This window comes from Armigeres subalbatus, chromosome 1 (assembly GCF_024139115.2).
Source record: "Armigeres subalbatus isolate Guangzhou_Male chromosome 1, GZ_Asu_2, whole genome shotgun sequence".
Classification (NCBI taxonomy): Eukaryota; Metazoa; Arthropoda; class Insecta; order Diptera; family Culicidae; genus Armigeres; species Armigeres subalbatus.
The window spans coordinates 12,685,561-12,713,111 of record NC_085139.1 but is presented as its reverse complement, the minus strand read 5'-3'; the positions used below and the strand labels follow the sequence as shown (position 1 = coordinate 12,713,111).

Below are 27,551 nucleotides of genomic sequence, written 5' to 3'. Positions count from 1 at the left end.
TTTACCTCGTCACTGGAAGCTATTGTACCCATCTCTCATTGGCAGTGTACCTATAACCTCGCTCAAAACCCTTTCACGATTTGACGAACGACAGAGTTGACGCACTGTAACCGACCGGACTATAATCATTAGTGATATCCTTAGTATCCTTGCTTTAAGACGAACAAGTATGTCTGAACACGCTAACGGAAACGCCGCCCAGAATGACGACAGGAAGCTCTTCGTCGGTGGCCTGAGTATGGAAACCACGGAGCAGGACGTGCGGAACTATTTCGTCCAGTATGGTGAGATCGAAAGTGTGAACGTCAAGACCGATTCGCAAACGGGTCGTTCGCGTGGTTTTGCATTCATCATCTTTAACAGTGCCGATTCGCTGGACAAGGTCGTGGCAGCCGGGGAGCACACCATCAACGGGAAGAAGGTTGACCCGAAGAAGGCAAAAGCCAAGCAGGGCAAGATCTTTGTCGGCGGGTTGAGTTCGGAAACGAGCGACGAGGAAGTGAAAACGATCGCTGTTAAATGCGCGAGCGGTCGAAGTGCGCGAGCAGTCAACTTCACCATGAGCAACAAAAAGGGGCAGCATGAAAGTGCGCGAGCAAAATAAAGTGCGCGAGCAGTTGTGCCCGAGCATAGTATGACTTGCATGCAAGATGCTCGCGCAAATCTTCAAATTTTGCCGCAATGTTGAGCTAATTAAATCTAACAGGTATGTTTAATTAATAAAGAAATTAATAAATAATAATAAAAATTGGATGTAGTACAATAAAACTGAAACCCAATCATTCTTTTCTATATTATTCCTACATTTGGATATGACTGATCCACAAAAAAAATGATTGACCTTCCGGGACTCGCATAGTCCTGGATCACTCATGCAGACCTATGCAGACCGCCCTCTTGTGAACGATAAGCGAGCTTTTTCGAAGGTGTTGTACTTTTTACAACGAAGCGAGTCCCGGAAGTTAATCCACCCAAAAGGTGATAATGTCTTTCTCCGCGCAGCTATATGGGAAGAGGAAGAAACGACAAACATTATATTTTGTTTTAAATTTAGAACGATTTAATCGAAACAAATAAATCCAAAATACTATTAAGAATAGAAAATTTTGCAGTGATACATAGAGGTAGCATACTAGGAGTACCCGAGCAGGAGTGACGACCTCGATAGCAGAAGTTGATATGAACTAGCATTGCATAAGAGGTAAAATACCAAAAACTAATATGCAAACTACTTCAGGCATAACATGCTAAGGTATTTTAATACCCAACGAATAATAAATTGTTATATGTTTGGTATTGTAATAACAGAGTATGACTGAAGTATTCTGCCTATTAATTTTTGGTATTACTGCTAAGTGGTCATCAACATCACCATGAGCAAAAAGTACTAAGTATGCCAAATCAGATTTGGATACTGTGGGATACACAAAACCAGTTTCACAGATACCAATGACCGCCATGAGTTGCGAAATTCAGACAAAAGTGCACATCATTTGTGGTCACAATCTGATTTCTTACAAAGTTGTACACTTTTGTGTTAATACCGTAGAATAGTCCTAAGACCGCAATAAACATTGGCCATTGGAACCCAAACCTGATTTGACATCCCACCTAAGTATTTAGACTTAAGTATTATTCGCAATCGATAGTTAGAGCGTTTTAGGCACTTCAGTCACCCCATGGCCTCATCAAGGGAAACACTATGAAGGTCTCAAGTGGTTTAGTTTACCGGGCTAGGCCTAAGGGGCTGAGAAATAGTCGCATAATTGACATAGCACTGGTATATGGAGATAGGACAACTATTGCAAATAATCAATAGTTAGAGCGTTTTAGGCACTTCAGTCACCCCATGGCCTCATCAAGGGAAACACTATGAAAGTCCCAAGTGGTTTAGTTTACCGGGCTAGGCCTAAGGGGCTGAGAAATAGTCGCATAATTGACATAGCACCGGTATATGGAGATAGGACAACTATTGCAAATAATCGGCAGTTAGAACGTTTTAGGCACTTCAGTCACCCTGTGGCCTCATCAAGGGAAACACTATGAAGGTCCCAAGTGGTTTAGTTTACCGGGCTAGGCCTAAGGGGCTGAGAAATAGTCGCATAATTGACATAGCACCGGTATATGGAGATAGGGACAACTATTGCAAATAATTGATAGTTAGAGCGTTTTAGGCACTTCAGTCACCCGGTGGCCTCATCAAGGGAAACACTATGAAGGTCCCAAGTGGTTTAGTTTACCGGGCTAGGCCTAAGGGGCTGAGAAATAGTCGCATAATTGACATAGCACCGGTATATGGACATAGGACAACTATTGCAAATAATCGATAGTTAGAGCGTTTTAGGCACTTCAGTCACCCCGTGGCCTCATCAAGGGAAACACTATGAAGGTCCCAAGTGGTTTAGTTTACCGGGCTAGGCCTAAGGGCTGAGAAATAGTCGCATAATTGACATAGCACCGGTATATGGAGATAGGACAACTATTGCAAATAATCGATAGTTAGAACGTTTTAGGCACTTCAGTCACCCGTGGCCTCATCAAGGGAAACACTATGAAGGTCCCAAGTGGTTTAGTTTACCGGGCTAGGCCTAAGGGGCTGAGAAATAGTCGCATAATTGACATAGCACCGGTATATGGAGATAGGACAACTATTGCAAATAATCGATAGTTAGAACGTTTTAGGCACTTCAGTCACCCCATGGCCTCATCAAGGGAAACACTATGAAGGTCCCAAGTGGTTTAGTTTACCGGGCTAGGCCTAAGGGGCTGAGAAATAGTCGCATAATTGACATAGCACCGGTATATGGAGATAGGACAACTATTGCAAATAATCGATAGTTAGAGCGTTTTAGGCACTTCAGTCACCCCGTGGCCTCATCAAAGGAAACACTATGAAGGTCCCAAGTGGTTTAGTTTACCGGGCTAGGCCTAAGGGGCTGAGAAATAGTCGCATAATTGACATAGCACCGGTATATGGACATGGGACAACTATTGCAAATAATCGATAGTTAGAGCGTTTTAGGCACTTCAGTCACCCCGTGGCCTCATCAAGGGAAGTACTATGAAGGTCCCAAGTGGTTTAGTTTACCGGGCTAGGCCTAAGGGGCTGAGAAATAGTCGCATAATTGACATAGCACTGGTATATGGAGATAGGACAACTATTGCAAATAATCAATAGTTAGAGCGTTTTAGGCACTTCAGTCACCCCATGGCCTCATCAAGGGAAACACTATGAAGGTCCCAAGTGGTTTAGTTTACCGGGCTAGGCCTAAGGGGCTGAGAAATAGTCGCATAATTGTCATAGCACCGGTATATGGACATAGGACAACTATTGCAAATAATCGATAGTTAGAGCGTTTTAGGCACTTCAGTCACACCGTGGCCTCATCAAGGGAAGTACTATGAAGGTCCCAAGTGGTTTAGTTTACCGTGCTAGGCCTAAGGGGCTGAGAAATAGTCGCATAACTGACATAGCACCGGTATATGGACATAGGGACAACTATTGCAAATAATCGATAGTTAGAGCGTTTTAGGCACTTCAGTCACCCCGTGGCCTCATCAAGGGAAGTACTATGAAGGTCCCAAGTGGTTTAGTTTACCGGGCTAGGCCTAAGGGGCTGAGAAATAGTCGCATAATTGACATAGCACTGGTATATGGAGATAGGACAACTATTGCAAATAATCAATAGTTAGAGCGTTTTAGGCACTTCAGTCACCCCATGGCCTCATCAAGGGAAACACTATGAAGGTCCCAAGTGGTTTAGTTTACCGGGCTAGGCCTAAGGGGCTGAGAAATAGTCGCATAATTGTCATAGCACCGGTATATGGACATAGGACAACTATTGCAAATAATCGATAGTTAGAGCGTTTTAGGCACTTCAGTCACACCGTGGCCTCATCAAGGGAAGTACTATGAAGGTCCCAAGTGGTTTAGTTTACCGTGCTAGGCCTAAGGGGCTGAGAAATAGTCGCATAACTGACATAGCACCGGTATATGGACATAGGACAACTATTGCAAATAATCGATAGTTAGAGCGTTTTAGGCACTTCAGTCACCCCGTGGCCTCATCAAGGGAAGTACTATGAAGGTCCCAAGTGGTTTAGTTTACCGGGCTAGGCCTAAGGGGCTGAGAAATAGTCGCATAATTGACATAGCACCGGTATATGGACATAGGACAACTATTGCAAATAATCGATAGTTAGAGCGTTTTAGGCACTTCAGTCACCCCGTGGCCTCATCAAGGGAAACACTATGAAGGTCCCAAGTGGTTTAGTTTACCGGGCTAGGCCTAAGGGGCTGAGAAATAGTCGCATAATTGACATAGCACTGGTATATGGAGATAGGACAACTATTGCAAATAATCAATAGTTAGAGCGTTTTAGGCACTTCAGTCACCCCGTGGCCTCATCAAGGGAAGTACTATGAAGGTCCCAAGTGGTTTAGTTTACCGGGCTAGGCCTAAGGGGCTGAGAAATAGTCGCATAATTGTCATAGCACCGGTATATGGACATAGGACAACTATTGCAAATAATCGATAGTTAGAGCGTTTTAGGCACTTCAGTCACCCCGTGGCCTCATCAAGGGAAGTACTATGAAGGTCCCAAGTGGTTTAGTTTACCGGGCTAGGCCTAAGGGGCTGAGAAATAGTCGCATAATTGACATAGCACCGGTATATGGAGATAGGACAACTATTGCAAATAATTGATAGTTAGAGCGTTTTAGGCACTTCAGTCACCCCGTGGCCTCATCAAGGGAAACACTATGAAGGTCCCAAGTGGTTTAGTTTACCGGGCTAGGCCTAAGGGGCTGAGAAATAGTCGCATAATTGACATAGCACCGGTATATGGACATAGGACAACTATTGCAAATAATCAATAGTTAGAGCGTTTTAGGCACTTCAGTCACCCCATGGCCTCATCAAGGGAAACACTATGAAAGTCCCAAGTGGTTTAGTTTACCGGGCTAGGCCTAAGGGGCTGAGAAATAGTCGCATAATTGACATAGCACCGGTATATGGAGATAGGACAACTATTGCAAATAATCGGCAGTTAGAACGTTTTAGGCACTTCAGTCACCCCGTGGCCTCATCAAGGGAAACACTATGAAGGTCCCAAGTGGTTTAGTTTACCGGGCTAGGCCTAAGGGGCTGAGAAATAGTCGCATAATTGACATAGCACTGGTATATGGAGATAGGACAACTATTGCAAATAATCAATAGTTAGAGCGTTTTAGGCACTTCAGTCACCCCATGGCCTCATCAAGGGAAACACTATGAAAGTCCCAAGTGGTTTAGTTTACCGGGCTAGGCCTAAGGGGCTGAGAAATAGTCGCATAATTGACATAGCACCGGTATATGGAGATAGGACAACTATTGCAAATAATCGGCAGTTAGAGCGTTTTAGGCACTTCAGTCACCCCGTGGCCTCATCAAGGGAAGTACTATGAAGGTCCCAAGTGGTTTAGTTTACCGGGCTAGGCCTAAGGGGCTGAGAAATAGTCGCATAATTGTCATAGCACCGGTATATGGACATAGGACAACTATTGCAAATAATCGATAGTTAGAGCGTTTTAGGCACTCCAGGCGCCCGGTGGCCTCATCAAGGGAAGTACTATGAAGGTCCCAAGTGGTTTAGTTTACCGGGCTAGGCCTAAGGGGCTGAGAAATAGTCGCATAATTGACATAGCACCGGTATATGGAGATAGGACAACTATTGCAAATAATCGATAGTTAGAGCGTTTTAGGCACTTCAGTCACCCCGTGGCCTCATCAAGGGAAGTACTATGAAGGTCCCAAGTGGTTTAGTTTACCGGGCTAGGCCTAAGGGGCTGAGAAATAGTCGCATAATTGACATAGCACCGGTATATGGAGATAGGACAACTATTGCAAATAATTGATAGTTAGAGCGTTTTAGGCACTTCAGTCACCCCGTGGCCTCATCAAGGGAAACACTATGAAGGTCCCAAGTGGTTTAGTTTACCGGGCTAGGCCTAAGGGGCTGAGAAATAGTCGCATAATTGACATAGCACCGGTATATGGACATAGGACAACTATTGCAAATAATCAATAGTTAGAGCGTTTTAGGCACTTCAGTCACCCCATGGCCTCATCAAGGGAAACACTATGAAAGTCCCAAGTGGTTTAGTTTACCGGGCTAGGCCTAAGGGGCTGAGAAATAGTCGCATAATTGTCATAGCACCGGTATATGGACATAGGACAACTATTGCAAATAATCGATAGTTAGAGCGTTTTAGGCACTTCAGTCACCCCGTGGCCTCATCAAGGGAAGTACTATGAAGGTCCCAAGTGGTTTAGTTTACCGGGCTAGGCCTAAGGGGCTGAGAAATAGTCGCATAATTGACATAGCACCGATATATGGAGATAGGACAACTATTGCAAATAATCGATAGTTAGAGCGTTTTAGGCACTTCAGTCACCCCGTGGCCTCATCAAGGGAAGTACTATGAAGGTCCCAAGTGGTTTAGTTTACCGGGCTAGGCCTAAGGGGCTGAGAAATAGTCGCATAATTGACATAGCACTGGTATATGGAGATAGGACAACTATTGCAAATAATCAATAGTTAGAGCGTTTTAGGCACTTCAGTCACCCCATGGCCTCATCAAGGGAAACACTATGAAAGTCCCAAGTGGTTTAGTTTACCGGGCTAGGACCAAGGGGCTGAGAAATAGTCGCATAATTGACATAGCACCGGTATATGGAGATAGGACAACTATTGCAAATAATCGGCAGTTAGAACGTTTTAGGCACTTCAGTCACCCCGTGGCCTCATCAAGGGAAACACTATGAAGGTCCCAAGTGGTTTAGTTTACCGGGCTAGGCCTAAGGGGCTGAGAAATAGTCGCATAATTGACATAGCACCGGTATATGGAGATAGGACAACTATTGCAAATAATCGATAGTTAGAGCGTTTTAGGCACTTCAGTCACCCCATGGCCTCATCAAGGGAAACACTATGAAAGTCCCAAGTGGTTTAGTTTACCGGGCTAGGCCTAAGGGGCTGAGAAATAGTCGCATAATTGACATAGCACCGGTATATGGAGATAGGACAACTATTGCAAATAATCGGCAGTTAGAACGTTTTAGGCACTTCAGTCACCCCGTGGCCTCATCAAGGGAAACACTATGAAGGTCCCAAGTGGTTTAGTTTACCGGGCTAGGCCTAAGGCGCTGAGAAATAGTCGCATAATTGTCATAGCACCGGTATATGGACATAGGACAACTATTGCAAATAATCGATAGTTAGAGCGTTTTAGGCACTTCAGTCACCCCGTGGCCTCATCAAGGGAAGAATTATGAAGGTCCCAAGTGGTTTAGTTTACCGGGCTAGGCCTAAGGGGCTGAGAAATAGTCGCATAATTGACATAGCACCGGTATATGGAGATAGGACAACTATTGCAAATAATCGGCAGTTAGAACGTTTTAGGCACTTCAGTCACCCCGTGGCCTCATCAAGGGAAACACTATGAAGGTCCCAAGTGGTTTAGTTTACCGGGCTAGGCCTAAGGGGCTGAGAAATAGTCGCATAATTGTCATAGCACCGGTATATGGACATAGGACAACTATTGCAAATAATCGATAGTTAGAGCGTTTTAGGCACTTCAGTCACACCGTGGCCTCATCAAGGGAAGTACTATGAAGGTCCCAAGTGGTTTAGTTTATTTTATTTAGTTTATTTAGTAATTTTAATTGAAATAATGAATTAAAAAGTCAATTATTTCATATTGAATTCAATTAATTCAAGTTAACTTAGGTCCATTGCACAAATCGACCTCAAATGTCCTTCTGACCCATGGGGGACATTCTAGGATACCCCAAGTTTGTCGCAATTGCATGGCATGCCAACGTACCTCGATGAAAGTAATTTTAATTGAATTAATGAATTAAAAAGTCAATTATTTCATATTGAATTCAATTAATTCAAGTTAACTTAGGTCCATTGCACAAATCGACCTCAAATGTCCTTCTGATCCATGGGGACATTCTAGGATACTCAAGTTTGTCACAATTGCATGGCATGCCAACGTACCTCGATGAAAGTAATTTTAATTGAAATAATGAATTAAAAAGTCAATTATTTCATATTGAATTCAATTAATTCAAGTTAACTTAGGTCCATTGCACAAATCGACCTCAAATGTCCTTCTGACCCATGGGGGACATTCTAGGATACCCCAAGTTTGTCACAATTGCATGGCATGCCAACGTACCTCGATGAAAGTAATTTTAATTGAATTAATGAATTAAAAAGTCAATTATTTCATATTGAATTCAATTAATTCAAGTTAACTTAGGTCCATTGCACAAATCGACCTCAAATGTCCTTCTGATCCATGGGGGACATTCTAGGATACTCCAAGTTTGTCACAATTGCATGGCATGCCAACGTACCTCGATGAAAGTAATTTTAATTGAAATAATGAATTAAAAAGTCAATTATTTCATATTGAATTCAATTAATTCAAGTTAACTTAGGTCCATTGCACAAATCGACCTCAAATGTCCTTCTGATCCATGGGGGACATTCTAGGATACTCCAAGTTTGTCACAATTGCATGGCATGCCAACGTACCTCGATGAAAGTAATTTTAATTGAATTAATGAATTAAAAGTCAATTATTTCATATTAAATTCATATAATTCAAGTTAATTCAGGTACATTGCACAAATCGACCTCAAATGTCCTTCTGACCCATGCGGGGCATTCTAGGATACCCCAAGATTGTCGCAATTGCATGGCATGCCAACGTACCTCAATAAAAGTACTTTTAATTGAATTAATCATTTAAAAGTCAATAATTTCATATTAAATTCAATTAATTCAAGTTAATTCAGGTACATTGCACAAATCGACCTCAAATGTCCTTCTGACCCATGGGGGGCATTCTAGGATACCCCAAGATTGTCGCAATTGCATGGCATGCCAACGTACCTCGATAAAAATACTTTTAATTGAATTAATGAATTAAAAGTCAATTATTTCATATTAAATTCATATAATTCAAGTTAATTCAGGTACATTGCACAAATCGACCTCAAATGTCCTTCTGACCCATGGGGGGTATTCTAGGATACCCCAAGATTGTCGCAATTGCATGGCATGCCAACGTACCTCAATAAAAGTACTTTTAATTGAATTAATCATTTAAAAGTCAATAATTTCATATTAAATTCAATTAATTCAAGTTAATTCAGGTACATTGCACAAAGTATTAGTTGGTCGGGGTTCAGCCACAACGCACCAAGCGGCTTTTCAACTGACTTTTGATATTTTGTTCGTAAAAAGCAAACGGAAATCATTTCATATCAATTTATACGTACATGTGTTGCTGGATATCCTCAGTTATGGGACTGAGGGACATCCGATACGATTCGTAATCAATTAAATCTGCTAAACGAAAATTTGGGCAGAAAAATGGGTAATTTTTTGTTGGCGCTTGGTGCGATTTGGCTGAACCCCGACCAGTTGTATTAAAATACTCATTTTGAAAATATATGTATAAACTTTCTTTCGTCGGTTCAATAAAACTTCCAATATTGGAACCGTTACCCTATCAGAATGAACTCTGTGACATTGAAATGCAATGATCACATACCTAATTCGTTGAATAGGATACGATTTATATTCACATATATCGTGTGTGTTCCGATGGTTTTATGGTAAGGCAAGCGCTTTCCGTTCCAGAGGTCAATGGTTCGAATCCAGAAAAGTTCAATGAAGGGTATTTTGCTATTTTTTTATACGCAAAAACAGTTTTTTGGCCATAACTCCGGATAGCAATGAGCTATTGAACTAATTTTCAATAGCAAACAATGGGACTGAATTCCGCGTCGAATGCAACTTGTTGCGAGCAAATCGGACAATGGGAACTTCCAAAAAATGTGTCTACAAAATTTTTACACATACACACATACACACACACACACATACATACATACACACATACAGACATCACCTCAATTCGTCGAGCTGAGTCGATTGGTATATGAAAATCGGCCCTCCGGGCCTCCTATCAAAATTTTGTTTTTGAAGCAATATTATAGCCTTTACGTATACTTTGTATGCGAGAAAGGCAAAACCATGAAAATATTTTGCAATGTCCGCTGATATTTGAGAATTATCTCGGGAACTCACTCATTCCCGAAATGCATTGGATGGAATTTTTCTTCTTATTTTTTACAAAAAGTTGTTCGAAATTTCAACATGGTATTGCAAGGAGATTTCGAGGAAACATCGGAATTTCCTAAGAGAATTCTTTGAAGTATTTTTGGGAAGTTTTAGTGTTATCAATCAGGATATTTTAGTTGGCTTCGAAATCTGGGTTCTGCAGCCATGGACAGAGGATTAAATTTAATTTTGTTTTCAACTCATTTTGTCTTGTTCGTTTTATTTAGTTTTATTTTATTCGATGTAAAACTTGATTTATGTTGTTATGTTTTAATACTAAAACGGATTTAATTAACTAAATGGCTTAACACGTAAATGAATCATTTGTTTGAGAAACTGCACATATCCATTTTACATAATTCCGAGAGAACAACAAAATACTGTTTTGAACAAATTGGCACCAAATCTTTCAATTTCTTCGATGCAGGTCAATAGTTTTAGGCAAAACTCTACCCCTGGGGCACTTTCAGTTCGGAAATAGCCATCTGAGTTCCGTAATTGCTCTTCAAAGCGCGTGTACTTGTGTAGTTTCTCAAACAAACGAAAAAATTTTCATACATTTCCGAACAAAAATTTTTTTCGTATTTTTGTCAGAACACGTATTTTTGGACGAGGATTCAGAATATATAAAAATCTCATTTTAGCAAAATGTTACGTATGCAGTTTGTCAAACAAACGGTTCAAATAACCTACATATTATTTCGAAATGCACAATACATATAATATTTTGAAAAATTTGGAAAAGTCTACGTAGACTTCAAGGGGGTGGGGGAGGGGTTTTGGAAAAGTCTACGAAAGTCTACCAGAGGGGAGGGGGGGTCTGAAAATGTGAAAATTGAGTCTACGTGGTTTGTGGACAGCCCCTATGGTAAACTCAAACAAAGTTTATGTTGCTTCAACCAAAAGTTTGGGTTGAATTAAGCACAAACAAAACTTCAATTTGAATAAAATGTATTCATTGGTTGAAATTAACTAAAGTTTTATGTTGTCAGTTTTGAGATCTTATAGTTAAGTTTAACCAACGTTTGTTTGAAACAACCACGATTTTGGTTGTTTTGATTTGACAGCTACGGAAATAAGCATAGTTTTGGGTTGATTCAACCAAACAGATTAGTTTGTTACTAACAAAATTTACGTTGAAGCAACATTATTTTCTTGTTTGAATCAATCAATGTTATGGTTGTAATTAATGCTGGATTACTTTTATTCCTTTTTTTCAAATCAAGTAAATCATGATATTATATTTAACTTTATTTAATATATAGGTTCGCCTTTTCACTAGAAGAAATTGAAGATGTTCGTTATTATGACATTAGTTTGCTGGGTGTCAGGAAAAGTAATTTATGGGATTATATGAAACAATCTACTGCGTTTAACTTGGTTCAACTGCTTCGGACCGATGGAATCCGGTTTCCTGGTGTAACATTCCGGCGGCTGGTTCCAAGGGTTCCAATTTCGCAGCAAAAAGTTCAAGTGGCTGCTACTCGGTCGTAAGATCACCTTGCCTGGAGTAAGCAGAAAGTTAAACTTAAATCCGTCTATTTCTTCGAGAGTTTTACTCACATAGATAGGACGGATGAGATTGCCGGGAGACATCCATTGCAGCACTATATCGATCAACGTTAAAGCTGTCGCAAATTTAAGTACAAAAGTGATTTAAATCGGAATTCAATACTAGAATTCAGCACTAGCAAGTTCAACAAACAATTTAATGACAGAGCGCTAGCTGTTAAAAAGCAACCTCAAAGACTAGTGTATCTCAAACTATCTTTTAGGTTCGTTTTTCACTGAGCAATAATTCAAGTTGATTCAATATGTTAAATTAGTTGAAACAACCTAATATCGAAATTTGGATCATGAAACTTACCGCAATTAAATACAACCCAATTTCTGGTAGAAACAAACTAAAAATTGAAACCAACATAATCAAGGTTGTAGTAATCATACATTTGAGGTTAGGAACAAACCAAAAAAGGAATTTCTTTCAAACTGTTTATCGAACTTTGAATCAAACAACTCAGACTTAAAAACAACCAAAAAGTTAGTTTGATATTCAACCAACATTTTGTTTGTTTCAAACTATACTGTTTGTTCTTCGTGTATATATATATATATATATATATCAATTTTTTTTTATTTTTGTTTGTTTTTTTTTTATTTTTTTTTATTTTTTTTTTATTTTTTTTTTATTTTTTTTTTTTTTTTTTTTATTTATTTTTTTTTTTTCAGCTTTTATTTTTCAGCTTTTATTGCTGCTGTTGCTGCTGTTGCTGCTGGTTGCGCAGCTCATCTAATTCACGGCGCAGGTCAACCACCTGCTGCCGCAAACCAGGTGGCCGACCTGCGCCTTGCCCCCCGCCCCCCCTACCCCCCCCGCGCCTATTCCCACCCCTTGGCGCAGGGGGTTCATAAAAATTTATCTCGCCACATTTGTGGCAGTAAAGCATGTGACGCATTATTTTGATGATCGAAAACTTTCTGAGCTGGTAAAATGATCTGAACGAAATTCATTCTGAACTTGATACCAGCGAAAGACATGTAACTCTAGCGATAGATAAAAGCGCAAATAAAGGGATGTTTACAATCGATTAAGTGCACGGTTAGAAAAAAGTACGTAATATTAAGTACTTTTCACTCAAATCGGGGGTTAGTGTGAGTAGCCAAAATAGACGAATCCAAGTAAACATAAGAAGAAGACAACCGACGGTGTTAAACTTTGACAGATCCCACGGCTCAGCATAGGGAGCTCATTCTAGACTAAATATAATTGAAATTGATGTACGATACAGAAAAAATTCTAAAGCACATATTTGGCAGCTTATTTCATTTTTTTCAAAAAAATTCCGGAAATGCATCCATTATATAGTTTAGAACTTTTTCCGTATCGTACATCAATCAGATTTTAACTAAATTTTGTCTAGAATTTATTAAAAGCATTTTAAACTTAGCTCCCTATGCTGAGCCGTGGGTTATCTTCTACTTATTTTTACTTGGATTCGTCTATTTTGGCTACTCACACTAACCCCCGATTTGAGTGAAAAGTACCTAATATTACGTACTTTTTTTCTAACCGTGCACTTCATCGATTGTAAACATTCCTTTATTTGCGCTTTTATCTATCGCTAGAGTTACATGTCTTTTGCTAGTATCAAGTTCAGAACAGGGATGCCAGGTGTTATTTCCAAATGTCTTCACATTGGAGTAAAAATGTCTTCAAATGTCTTCAATATCAAAATCATGATTATCGACGAGAAAATTCAAAATCCAATAGGTTTGTGAATTCATTTATCTCCTTGTTCTTTTGATGTGGGAACGTTTATTTTTTTAACATTAAAATTGATAGAATTCGAACGAATTTCATATTTAACTTTCGCTTGAATGTAATGTAAATAACGAGTTTCCTTTGGATTTTCTACTGGCTGTTTAATAAAAATTCCACCGGCTTTTTTCAAACTGCACAGTATAAAAATGTTACAGCATATATGATGTAACAAAAAGGCTCCATTCGATTCGACTCATTTTTCCATCACTTTTTAAAATTACAGGCCGTCGTTACTATGGAGCTTGTATTCAATATTGCGTGCAAGAAAAAGTTGGATGTAAATTTGGCAGCTATTGAACACAATATTCTAGGTTCAAATTTTTCCGTAGCCTGTAATTTTCAGAATTTTAAGTGTGTGGATTTCACGTGGAACTCTTACAAATTTCTTTTTAGTAGAATTATCTTTAGAAGAATCTACCGTGAAATACCTGAAGGAAGATCCAAAGGATTTTCTGATGGAACTTCCCAAGGAATTGCTGGAGGAACTTCCGAATAAATTCCTGATAGAACTTCCGGTGGTTTTCCTGAAGGAACTTCTGGAGGAACTCCTGCAGGAATTTCCGGGAGAATTTCTGTTGGAACATCCAAAGGTTTTCTGAAGGAACTTCCGGGGGAATCGCTAATGGAACTTCCGGAGGCATTGCTGAAGGAACTTAAGGAGAAATTCCTGGAGGAACTTAAGGAGGAAATCCGGGATTTTTGTGAAGGAATTTCTGGAGAATTTATCTGAGGAATTACAGAAAGAATTTTCGGTGGAATTCCGGAAAGAATATCCAGTGGAATTCCTGAAAATATTTCTAATTTCTAAGAAAGACATCTAACGTTGAATTTCTTGAAAGTAGGGGCTTTTTCGACAAAACTATTTGGTATTATGATATGGAAATGCTAATATCATCATCTTCCAAACTTAGACGTACATGTTTATGAAAAATCATTCGAATTTCCAGAAAAGACTATTCGCAATTCCCGCATAAAACCCTTGTAGTTTTCATGGAAATTTATTCAAATTTTTTGCGAAAAATCCACTGAATTTCCATTGGAATTTATGCCGAATTTCTACGAAAAATTATTCAAAATTCTTGGGAAGGTCCATATAGGAAATTCCTTGGAATTTCGTTTAAAATTGCAAGGGAAATTTGAAAAAAACCCTAATTAATCCACCTAGCGGTGATGATGCCTTTCTCGCTCTTTCAAAAGGGTTGAGAAAAATATGAGTAGAGTCTGAAATAACACTATTAGGTAGATAGGACTTATTTTTCACATCTGCAATGAGTGACGCTTTTACGAGAGTTTGCGTAAGAAATTGAATTTGAGCGTAATTTCGAGGCCATAGTCCGATTCGTCTAATTTTCAATAAAACGAAACGATGGGACCAGGGGTGGCATTGCGCACCTCGACTCGAAACGAGCAAACCATATAAGCGTTCGTACGAAAATGCTGTCGAATCGAGATGCGCAATGCGGCACCAGGATTCTGCGTCGAATGCAACTTGTTACGAGCAAATCGGTTAAAGGCAAGTGCCAAAAAATGAGTGACGCTTTTTGAGAAGTTTGCGCACACACACAAACACACAGACATCACCTCAATTCGCCGAATTTACTCGATTGGTATATAACACTATGAATCTCCGGGCCTTCTATAAAAAGTTTGTTTTTGGAGCGTACATTTAGCTTTTACGTGTACTAAGTATACGAGAAAGGCAAAAATGGTACATTCAATTCTCAATTACTTGAAAGTTGTTATTTATGACAAAAAACTACATATGGATTACTGAAAACTAGTTTACGAAACTTTGTTTTAATTAAAAAGGCCCTTCCGCGATTACTTTTTTTCCTAGCCTTTTTAATACATTTTACGTTATTTGCTCTATTTTTGTAAACAAAACCAAAAACAATGATGTGTTTTAGTGAACAGAAATTGAGATCAATTGGGTTTTGTTCATGAACCTTTTAACCACGAATACTTTTTTCCGTCATTTTTGCATATGCCAATAAAGTTTCCATCATGACGCAGCATTTCATCGCTGTAACTCAATGCTTTTCAAACATTTTGATGAGAAATCTGTGCTGCATTCGGCATACTGAAACTCAAACCTGTCGAAGAAGTTTCCGTGTCATGTAAATTTAAACTATCGTTGAGTTTGGTGAAGAACAATTGAATCACAAAAACGCTGAACCTGTTACATCTTGATCAACGTTTTTCTGCGGAGTGGAAACGCCCGAGGGCTAAGGAGATAGGCTCTAACTTGGCGGTCTAAAGTTCGATTCCCATATTGATCTTATTTTTTATCATTTCATTAAAATATGAACTGTGGAATTACTGACCGTGTAAATTTAAAACAACTTTATGTTGACGGATTTCATTCTACGAACTCAATCGTTATTTTAATACTATTGGTCTATGAGCCCTTCTATCAAAAGTTGTTTTTTTAGTTCGAAAAAAAAAGTTTTAGTAAATAATTCCACAGATAAAAGTATGTTGTAGTTTAAAATTATTTTCATGCAAATGATTGGAGCATGCAAATAAGTGCAACATTTAATCAAACTTACTGTTTTTTAGAATCGAAATAAGTTCAAACCGCGCCGCTTGTAAAATTTAATCTAATTTAATTGAACGTCGTCGTTTACACGTCCTTGAATTACCAATACTTTTTGCTGTTTTGACGTAGGATTACGTCCTTCGGGAAAAGATAGGGGGGCCATTCTGCAGAATGCAATGTGAGACCGTCACGAAAAGTGGTCAGGAAGTATGGGCTAATAACTCAGCCGTCTTCCAACCGATTTAAAATATTATGGTATCAATCGATCGACAAATTCCCTAAGATTTTGCCCAACTATTAAAAACAATGGATTAAATGCTCTAAACTATTGAAAAAATGAATTTTGCCAGGCAATGTTTAAATTTAACTATTTGTTGTAAATTGCCTACATTTCGGCTTTCAGCCATCTGGTGTGAACACGTACAAAATGTTGATTAAATTCCGCACTTACTACCGCACTATACGTAATTCTACGTTGAATTTGCGGTCGTGTCTCTGATACAACATTGTACTTTTTATTTCAAATTGAAATCGAAGGGTAGACAAAATTCAGAAAAATAATCGCCCTGCCTTACACCGTATACCTACATAAAAATAATTCCATCGTTTAATCACTCACTGAGGACAATGAACGTATGATTTTCAATCAAACGCCTCATAAAAATTTGCCACAGGAATCGCGATCGGTATGAATTTCAAAATGTTGCCTTATGAATGCTGATTTTCATTTAAAAAAAAAGTAAAGTGCAACAGACTGGATTCGAACCATGGACGTCGAGGTGGAAGGCCGGTATGTAGACCACATGTCCAACGACGCTTGAATATTCGGGTAGGTAACTGCGTATAAGATTGCGTATTTTTGTTATATGCTTGCATGTTGTTGGTGGGATGGTTGTTTGCACGTTTGCCTTCGTATGGAATACGAACATTAAATATTATTTGTACTTGATTTTTAGTTTTATTGTGAAAACAAGTCAAACACCAAAATTCATATGGTAACGGTGCAAAAATGTAATTACATTGTACAAGGTCATTTTCACAAACAGATCGAAAAACCTATCGAAATTTATGCTAACAATCATGCACATAAAAGAAACACCATTATAAGCTTAAGGACGTAGTTGGTAGAGTACCACGATGGCAGTCAATATGGCACCGGACCTTCAACGGGTCAACCCCACACCTCCCACACTCCTCTCCCACCAACATTCGGATGCGTTGAACAGCATCGAGCAAAAGTCTAATATTGAAATTACTAACCTGTTCACAGCATATTTATTCACTTCCCGTGATAATGAACATGTTTATCCAAAGAGTCCTATGTATTTCGGCTCGAATATTATCATAAATCAGCAGTTTCGTGCCAATTTAATAGCCGTTCGCGATTTGGTGGGTTTATCACTGCACTTCACTTCTTCTCAAAGGGCACGGAAAAAATCAAGTTTTTACTCACTTCTCCGCACATGAGCAGCCCGAAATGTTGATGGAACGCAAATTAAACATCATTTTTCGAAATCTGTCACTTGTTTAAACCGAAAACTTAATATAAACTGCTATTTTTGCCCGAAAAAACGATTAAAAACTGATTGCGGAGCGAATGTAAACACCGCGGTGCACCGGTACCGGCAGCAGCAAACTAATAAGTAGGGTGGTTCAAAAAATAATTTTCCGCTACGCTCAGTCGATTATGATTTATAATTTGAGTGTCATCCAATGGTTTGGCTGGTTCGAATAAAGGCTTAGCGTGCACAAGGCGTTTTGGGTTTGTATGACAGTTGATATGGCGAGGTTGAATTTAACATTATTCTGATTCTGGCACTCCGTCATTGGGCGCTAGCGAGGGGGAGATCATATGACTGGATGAAATATTCAAGAGCTTCAACTCCATAGACAATCCATATTGGATGGTCGTTCCAATAGTTGGGAGTCGATTTTAATCGAGGTTGCGAATCTTTCGCATGATAATTAGGCTTCTTAGAAGGTATCAGTGAAACGTGCAATTCAACAAAATACCCAGAATTTGTATGTGATATCTATCGCACCAGGGGCAGATACTTCTAGTCTAGTCTAGTCTACACAATCGCACCAGGGGCAGATGCTTCATACAAAAAGTGTGACATAAGGGTGAGTGGGGTATAAAATGTTATATTTGCGTAACATAATCAGTGGATCTTTCCTGCAGTGCGGTTTTCGTTCAGTCTCTGGAATGTTGCTTTCAGCAATGTGGGTTCTCTTTTCGCCAGCGTTTGGAGGGGAGGCGCCGTAGGCAGTGTAATAAAAGGTTTAGTTTCCCATACTAGTTTTCATACAAACTTGAACCGGCTTGCACGCAACCAGTTTTTGTTCAAATCGGTTTTCTGAGGACACTCGGAGCATGGGACGGAATCGAGTGAGCGTGGTGGAGCTGGGACGTTTTTTTGAACCACCCTACTAATATTCTTTGTTATTTTATAAATACGACACCAATACTACTACAGTATATGACAGTTTTTATTGTACCAATACTATCAAAGCTTTGTTTTGGTACTCAACCCACCTTCATCTTAATTTCACACGGAATACAGCCTTAATGTATGCACTATTTCATGTAAATAGTCAATATTGTGGATAAGTTTTAAGCAAACTAAGTTAGAAAGTGGATTAGGGTCTGAGGGAAGGTTTTTCCGTTAAAAAAGCACGTGGTAGCTCTATTTGAGAGAGAAAATCGTACGATTTAGCCCGCCAGAATGAAGCTGTCAGTGTCGCCAAAACTATTTCATCATTGTCAGTTTACAATTGCTTGAAAATTAAACCGAGAACAAAAGGGACTGGCAACAATGGAGAAGAAATTTATCACCCGTTCAGCGGAATGACGAGAGAGAAACAGCAGCGCGGATTGATGTGCTGTTTTAGGAATTTGAAACCATGTGCGTTTTCTGGAACAAAATATCATAAAATGATCGTTATGCTGGTGAAGCAAGGCTATGAAATACAAAACACAAATGAGACAAATAAGGCAAACAAGACAAATAAGACAAATAAGACAAATAAGACAAATAAGACAAATGAGACAAAAAAGACAAATAAGACAAACAATAAAAATAAGACAAATAAAACAAACAAACAAATAAAGACTAATAGGCCAAATAGGACAAGATATTTTCTCAGGAATTCCACAAGATATTCCTCTAGGAGTTCATCCGTATATTCCTCCAGATATTCCTCTAGAATTTTCTTTGATTATTCCTCTGGATATTCCTTCATAAATTCCTCCAGAATTGCATTCAAGAATTTCTCTTGATATTCATAAGGAAAACCTCCGGATAATTCTTCGGAAATTTCTCGGGATATTTATCCAGGATTTTTTCCGAATATTCCTTCAAGAGTTTTGATTTGATTTGATTTATTTGATGATAGGCAGCATGCCCATTATCTTATTCTAAAAATACATACATTCATTGGTCATTCAACTAAAAACTATGACTAAGTACATGTTTGATTTGTTCTCTAGACATTATTACATTTAAACGTTCACAGTTTGCATTATACAGAGACATCATACGATACATCGGTTCATTTCTAGCATAGTTCTGAAATCTGTTGGAATTTGAAATTGTCGAGAATATCTTAAACCTACTCTTCCCTCGTAAAAAGTAACTTGTCCTAACAAGTAAGGAGACACATATTTTCCGTCAATAATATCCTTTAAAAAGAGCGCGTCAGCTACCTTTCTCCGGGTTTCTAATGTATCGAGCCCAACCAGCATACATAGCGAGTTGTAGTTGGGTAAAGCATCTCTCCAGCCCAGATTTCGAAGCGCGAAGCGCACAAATTTTTTCTGTATGCTTTCGATTCTTGATTTGTGTGTTTCGTAATACGGTTGCCAAACTATGCCTGCATACTCTATACTTGAACGGACCAGTCCGACGTAGAGGGCGATTATAGTATAGGGATCATCAAAATCATGTCCAAGACGTTTGATCATTCCAAACATTGCGTTTGCCTTCGCAATCACTTTTTCTGTGTGATTAACAAAAGTTAATCCACGGTCCAATTCAATCCCTAAGTCATTTGTACACGTTGTCCGATTTATCAGCATTGTATTCACCCGGTAATCAAAATTAATTGTGTTAATCTTTCTGGAGAACGATACTACACAACATTTTGATACATTAACTTTAAGGTCAAACCTCGCACAGAAATTTGAGAAGAGATCAAGATTTCGTTGAAGATTCCAGCAGTCCTCGAAACGACGTATTGGGAAGAAAATTTTGACATCGTCAGCGTAGATAAGAATATATGCGCCTTCCAGGAAACTCGGCGGTAAACTAAACCACTTGGGACCTTCATGGTGTTTCCCTTGATGAGGCCACGGGGTGACTGAAGTGCCTAAAACGCTCTAACTATCGATTATTTGCAATAGTTGTCCTATCTCCATATACCGGTGCTATGTCAATTATGCGACTATTTCTCAGCCCCTTAGGCCCAGCCCAGCAAACTAAACCACTTGGGACCTTCATAGTACTTCCCTTGATGAGGCCATGGGGTGACTGAAGTGCCTAAAACGCTCTAACTATCGATTATTTGCAATAGTTGTCCTATCTCCATATACCGGTGCTATGTCAATTATGCGACTATTTCTCAGCCCCTTAGGCCTAGCCCGGTAAACTAAACCACTTGGGACCTTCATAGTACTTCCCTTGATGAGGCCATGGGGTGACTGAAGTGCCTAAAATGCCCTAACTATCGATTATTTGCAATAGTTGTCCTATCTCCATATACCGGTGCTATGTCCATTATGCGACTATTTCTCAGCTCCTTAGGCCTATCCCGGTAAACTAAACCACTTGGGACCTTCATGGTGTTTCCCTTGATGAGGCCACAGGGCGACTGAAGTGCCTAAAACGCTCTAACTATCGATTATTTGCAATAGTTGTCCTATCTCCATATACCGGTGCTATGTCAATTATGCGACTATTTCTCAGCTCCTTAGGCCTAGCCCGGTAAACTAAACCACTTGGGACCTTCATAGTACTTCCCTTGATGAGGCCATGGGGTGACTGAAGTGCCTAAAATGCCCTAACTATCGATTATTTGCAATAGTTGTCCTATCTCCATATACCGGTGCTATGTCAATTATGCGACTATTTCTCCGCCTAAGGCCTAGCCCGGTAAACTAAACCACTTGGGACCTTCATAGTACTTCCCTTGACGAGGCCACGGGGTGACTGAAGTGCCTAAAACGCTCTAACTATCGATTATTTGCAATAGTTGTCCTATCTCCATATACCGGTGCTATGTCAATTATGCGACTATTTCTCAGCTCCTTAGGCCTAGCCCGGTAAACTAAACCACTTGGGACCTTCATAGTACTTCCCTTGATGAGGCCATGGGGTGACTGAAGTGCCTAAAATGCCCTAACTATCGATTATTTGCAATAGTTGTCCTATCTCCATATACCGGTGCTATGTCCATTATGCGACTATTTCTCAGCTCCTTAGGCCTAGCCCGGTAAACTAAACCACTTGGGACCTTCATAGTACTTCCCTTGATGAGGCCATGGGGTGACTGAAGTGCCTAAAATGCCCTAACTATCGATTATTTGCAATAGTTGTCCTATCTCCATATACCGGTGCTATGTCCATTATGCGACTATTTCTCAGCTCCTTAGGCCTATCCCGGTAAACTAAACCACTTGGGACCTTCATGGTGTTTCCCTTGATGAGGCCACGGGGTGACTGAAGTGCCTAAAACGCTCTAACTATCGATTATTTGCAATAGTTGTCCTATCTCCATATACCGGTGCTATGTCAATTATGCGACTATTTCTCAGCTCCTTAGGCCTAGCCCGGTAAACTAAACCACTTGGGACCTTCATAGTACTTCCCTTGATGAGGCCATGGGGTGACTGAAGTGCCTAAAATGCCCTAACTATCGATTATTTGCAATAGTTGTCCTATCTCCATATACCGGTGCTATGTCAATTATGCGACTATTTCTCAGCCCCTTAGGCCTAGCCCGGTAAACTAAACCACTTGGGACCTTCATAGTACTTCCCTTGACGAGGCCACGGGGTGACTGAAGTGCCTAAAACGCTCTAACTATCGATTATTTGCAATAGTTGTCCTATCTCCATATACCGGTGCTATGTCAATTATGCGACTATTTCTCAGCTCCTTAGGCCCAGCCCGGTAAACTAAACCACTTGGGACCTTCATAGTACTTCCCTTGATGAGGCCATGGGGTGACTGAAGTGCCTAAAATGCCCTAACTATCGATTATTTGCAATAGTTGTCCTATCTCCATATACCGGTGCTATGTCCATTATGCGACTATTTCTCAGCTCCTTAGGCCTAGCCCGGTAAACTAAACCACTTGGGACCTTCATAGTACTTCCCTTGATGAGGCCATGGGGTGACTGAAGTGCCTAAAATGCCCTAACTATCGATTATTTGCAATAGTTGTCCTATCTCCATATACCGGTGCTATGTCAATTATGCGACTATTTCTCAGCTCCTTAGGTCTAGCCCGGTAAACTAAACCACTTGGGACCTTCATGGTGTTTCCCTTGATGAGGCCACGGGGTGACTGAAGTGCCTAAAACGCTCTAACTATCGATTATTTGCAATAGTTGTCCTATCTCCATATACCGGTGCTATGTCAATTATGCGACTATTTCTCAGCTCCTTAGGCCTAGCCCGGTAAACTAAACCACTTGGGACCTTCATAGTACTTCCCTTGATGAGGCCATGGGGTGACTGAAGTGCCTAAAATGCCCTAACTATCGATTATTTGCAATAGTTGTCCTATCTCCATATACCGGTGCTATGTCAATTATGCGACTATTTCTCAGCCCCTTAGGCCTAGCCCGGTAAACTAAACCACTTGGGACCTTCATAGTACTTCCCTTGATGAGGCCATGGGGTGACTGAAGTGCCTAAAATGCCCTAACTATCGATTATTTGCAATAGTTGTCCTATCTCCATATACCGGTGCTATGTCCATTATGCGACTATTTCTCAGCTCCTTAGGCCTATCCCGGTAAACTAAACCACTTGGGACCTTCATGGTGTTTCCCTTGATGAGGCCACGGGGTGACTGAAGTGCCTAAAACGCTCTAACTATCGATTATTTGCAATAGTTGTCCTATCTCCATATACCGGTGCTATGTCAATTATGCGACTATTTCTCAGCTCCTTAGGCCTAGCCCGGTAAACTAAACCACTTGGGACCTTCATAGTACTTCCCTTGATGAGGCCATGGGGTGACTGAAGTGCCTAAAATGCCCTAACTATCGATTATTTGCAATAGTTGTCCTATCTCCATATACCGGTGCTATGTCAATTATGCGACTATTTCTCAGCTCCTTAGGCCTAGCCCGGTAAACTAAACCACTTGGGACCTTCATAGTACTTCCCTTGACGAGGCCACGGGGTGACTGAAGTGCCTAAAACGCTCTAACTATCGATTATTTGCAATAGTTGTCCTATCTCCATATACCGGTGCTATGTCAATTATGCGACTATTTCTCAGCCCCTTAGGCCTAGCCCGGTAAACTAAACCACTTGGGACCTTCATAGTACTTCCCTTGATGAGGCCACGGGGTGACTGAAGTGCCTAAAACGCTCTAACTATCGATTATTTGCAATAGTTGTCCTATCTCCATATACCGGTGCTATGTCAATTATGCGACTATTTCTCAGCTCCTTAGGCCTAGCCCGGTAAACTAAACCACTTGGGACCTTCATAGTACTTCCCTTGATGAGGCCATGGGGTGACTGAAGTGCCTAAAATGCCCTAACTATCGATTATTTGCAATAGTTGTCCTATCTCCATATACCGGTGCTATGTCCATTATGCGACTATTTCTCAGCTCCTTAGGCCTAGCCCGGTAAACTAAACCACTTGGGACCTTCATAGTACTTCCCTTGATGAGGCCATGGGGTGACTGAAGTGCCTAAAATGCCCTAACTATCGATTATTTGCAATAGTTGTCCTATCTCCATATACCGGTGCTATGTCAATTATGCGACTATTTCTCAGCCCCTTAGGCCCAGCCCGGTAAACTAAACCACTTGGGACCTTCATAGTACTTCCCTTGACGAGGCCACGGGGTGACTGAAGTGCCTAAAACGCTCTAACTATCGATTATTTGCAATAGTTGTCCTATCTCCATATACCGGTGCTATGTCCATTATGCGACTATTTCTCAGCTCCTTAGGCCTATCCCGGTAAACTAAACCACTTGGGACCTTCATGGTGTTTCCCTTGATGAGGCCACGGGGTGACTGAAGTGCCTAAAACGCTCTAACTATCGATTATTTGCAATAGTTGTCCTATCTCCATATACCGGTGCTATGTCAATTATGCGACTATTTCTCATCCCCTTAGGCCTAGCCCGGTAAACTAAACCACTTGGGACCTTCATAGTACTTCCCTTGATGAGGCCATGGGGTGACTGAAGTGCCTAAAACGCTCTAACTATCGATTATTTGCAATAGTTGTCCTATCTCCATATACCGGTGCTATGTCAATTATGCGACTATTTCTCAGCCCCTTAGGCCTAGCCCGGTAAACTAAACCACTTGGGACCTTCATAGTACTTCCCTTGATGAGGCCATGGGGTGACTGAAGTGCCTAAAATGCCCTAACTATCGATTATTTGCAATAGTTGTCCTATCTCCATATACCGGTGCTATGTCAATTATGCGACTATTTCTCAGCCCCTTAGGCCTAGCCCGGTAAACTAAACCACTTGGGACCTTCATAGTACTTCCCTTGATGAGGCCATGGGGTGACTGAAGTGCCTAAAATGCCCTAACTATCGATTATTTGCAATAGTTGTCCTATCTCCATATACCGGTGCTATGTCAATTATGCGACTATTTCTCAGCCCCTTAGGCCTAGCCCGGTAAACTAAACCACTTGGGACCTTCATAGTACTTCCCTTGATGAGGCCATGGGTGACTGAAGTGCCTAAAATGCCCTAACTATCGATTATTTGCAATAGTTGTCCTATCTCCATATACCGGTGCTATGTCCATTATGCGACTATTTCTCAGCTCCTTAGGCCTATCCCGGTAAACTAAACCACTTGGGACCTTCATAGTACTTCCCTTGATGAGGCCATGGGGTGACTGAAGTGCCTAAAATGCCCTAACTATCGATTATTTGCAATAGTTGTCCTATCTCCATATACCGGTGCTATGTCAATTATGCGACTATTTCTCAGCTCCTTAGGCCTATCCCGGTAAACTAAACCACTTGGGACCTTCATGATGTTTCCCTTGATGAGGCCACGGGTGACTGGAGTGCCTAAATCGCTCTAACTATCGATTATTTGCAATAGTTGTCCTATCTCCATATACCGGTGCTATGTCAATTATGCGACCACGGGGTGACTGAAGTGCCTTAAACGCTCTAAATATCGATTATTTGCAATAGTTTTAATTTTTATATATTAGGCCATTACAAATCTATATTCTATATACCTACATAAAATGAATTTCTGTCTGTCTGGCCCTTATGGACTCAGAAACTACTGAACCGATCGGCGTGAAAATTTGTATGCAGTGGTTGTTTGGGCCGGGAAGGTTCTTAAGATGGTTCGAGACCCCTCCCCTCCGGACAGGGGGGCTCCCATACAAATGAAACATAAATTTCTGCATAACTGGAACCAAATTTGGCATGCAGGACAACGTCTGCTGGGTCAACTAGTATTTAATAAAAATAATGTCCTACTGGTCTCCAACAGGTCTCCTCCTTGATAATAAAAAATAAATATTATAATGAATCAAATAACTCCTCGGTTGTGTTAAAGAATGTTTTAAAATTCCTTAAAATTTCTTAAATTTTATTTGCATCTTCAAAATTTTATTTTTGGGCTAAAAATTCCGGGGACATAATTTGGTCGGCCTTTGATGACTTTTATTCTAATCAATTAAGTCGTTCTTATGTGTAACAAAAAAGTTTGTCACTCCACACCTCATAGCATTGTTGAAAAATACACTTTCACGTGGTTGAATCATTTTGCTGTGGATTCTTTCATTTCATGTCGGATCAGATACAGATGTACAAATATTATAAATACAAAGATGGTTTGATTTCAGTTTCATTTCACTATTTTTTTTTAATGCTGTTGTAATTTTTTTTTTGTTCAATATATTCGTAAGATTTTCATTTCACTCAAAATTATTCGTCTTTGCACCTGGCTGCTGCAAAATTCATGATTTGCGCGAGCACCTTGCATGCAAGTAGGCATGATTTCAATTGCCCCATTTTCCCATCGCTCATGGTGTGCTCGCAGCAGTACTTCGGGCATTTATCCTGGCTGTGAAAACGTTTTTCGGACAATTCGGTACGATCGTCGAGGTGGAGATGCCCTTCGATAAAATTAAAAACCAACGGAAGAATTTCTGCTTCATCACGTACGATTCGGAAGCTGTGGTGAGGGAACTTTTGAAGACACCCAAGCAGACTCTGGGTGGTAAGGAAGTGGACGTGAAGCGAGCGGTATCCAAGCAGGACGGTATGCAGATGGGCGGACGTGGTGGAATGCGCGGTGGACGAGGAGGTGGCTTCGGTGGTTCGAGACAAAGTTGGGGCGGTGGGCAAGACTTCGGTGGAGGGTACAATCAAGGCGGCTTCGGTGGAGGATATGGGAGCGGATATGGTGGCAGCAACTACGGCAATTATGACTTTTCTGCGTACGGTGGCGGTGGCTTCCACGGTGGAAAGCAGCGTGGTGGCGGAGGTAACCGGCAGTATCAGCAGAGGCCGTACTGAGACATTGGTGAATTAGCAATTAGGAAATCTTTAACTAGTTTGTAAGATACTTGAAATGAATAAACTATAAACAAAAAAGGATTTCTATTTTTTCAATTTGATGGGAGAGAATAGTATCGAGAGCATCAGGTTTGAAAACTATAATGTTATCACTGACTGGGTTGAAGGTCCAATTTCGTTGTTGTTTCGCTGCATTTGGGTCGGAGAATATTGGGTTACTGTTCGCCTCTTCATCATACCTATGTTAAATTCAATCAAAACAAAGCAATGAAAAGCATGTTTATTATAGATAGTGGAATATATAGATGAGCGGAGATAAATCCTCTGTCTCTAAACGAACTGTCAAACGTGTCTCCAAACGAGCATGACGTCACGATTTCAATCACAGACAAGCAGACGTAACGGGCTTGGTCAAAATGATAGGGCGAGATGTTTTCTGCCTTTCTCGTACAACCGAAAGGCTATCATGTCACTCTGAAAACGAACTTTTTACAGGAACATCTGACAGTAAAGTTTCTTATACCATTCGACTCAGTTTGATGAATCGATAATAATTATAATGTATTATGCTTATTTTACAGAAAAACGAAATTGCCAACATTTTTGGTAGATAGGAATTGGAAAAAAAACGAAGTTACCACCTTCAGTATATTTTGATTTAATCGAGAAAGGCATCGTCACCGCTAGGTGGATTAATTTGGGTTTTTCAATATTAAATTGGCGATTGCTCAGTGAAATATA

At 40.3% G+C, this 27,551-nt stretch overlaps 1 protein-coding gene across 1 annotated transcript; it reads left to right on the top strand.

Annotated features, from left to right (window-relative positions):
• On the top strand, window positions 1-26,904 carry LOC134221808 (RNA-binding protein squid-like). The gene is made up of 2 exons (XM_062700988.1): window positions 1-508; window positions 26,367-26,904. Exons 1-2 carry the CDS (start codon window positions 170-172, stop codon window positions 26,808-26,810), a joined length of 783 nt encoding a protein of 260 aa, XP_062556972.1. The 5' UTR covers window positions 1-169; the 3' UTR covers window positions 26,811-26,904.
• Window positions 26,905-27,551: the final 647 nt, after the last annotated feature.

Bases quoted from the DNA above. Each gene is read 5' to 3' on its own strand.
- LOC134221808 (XM_062700988.1), top strand. From the start codon at position 170: ATGTCTGAACACGCTAACGGAAACGCCGCCCAGAATGACGACAGGAAG. The intron at 509-26,366 runs ATCGCTGTTAAA...GCTGTGAAAACG, and splicing joins GCGACGAGGAAGTGAAAACG to TTTTTCGGACAATTCGGTAC.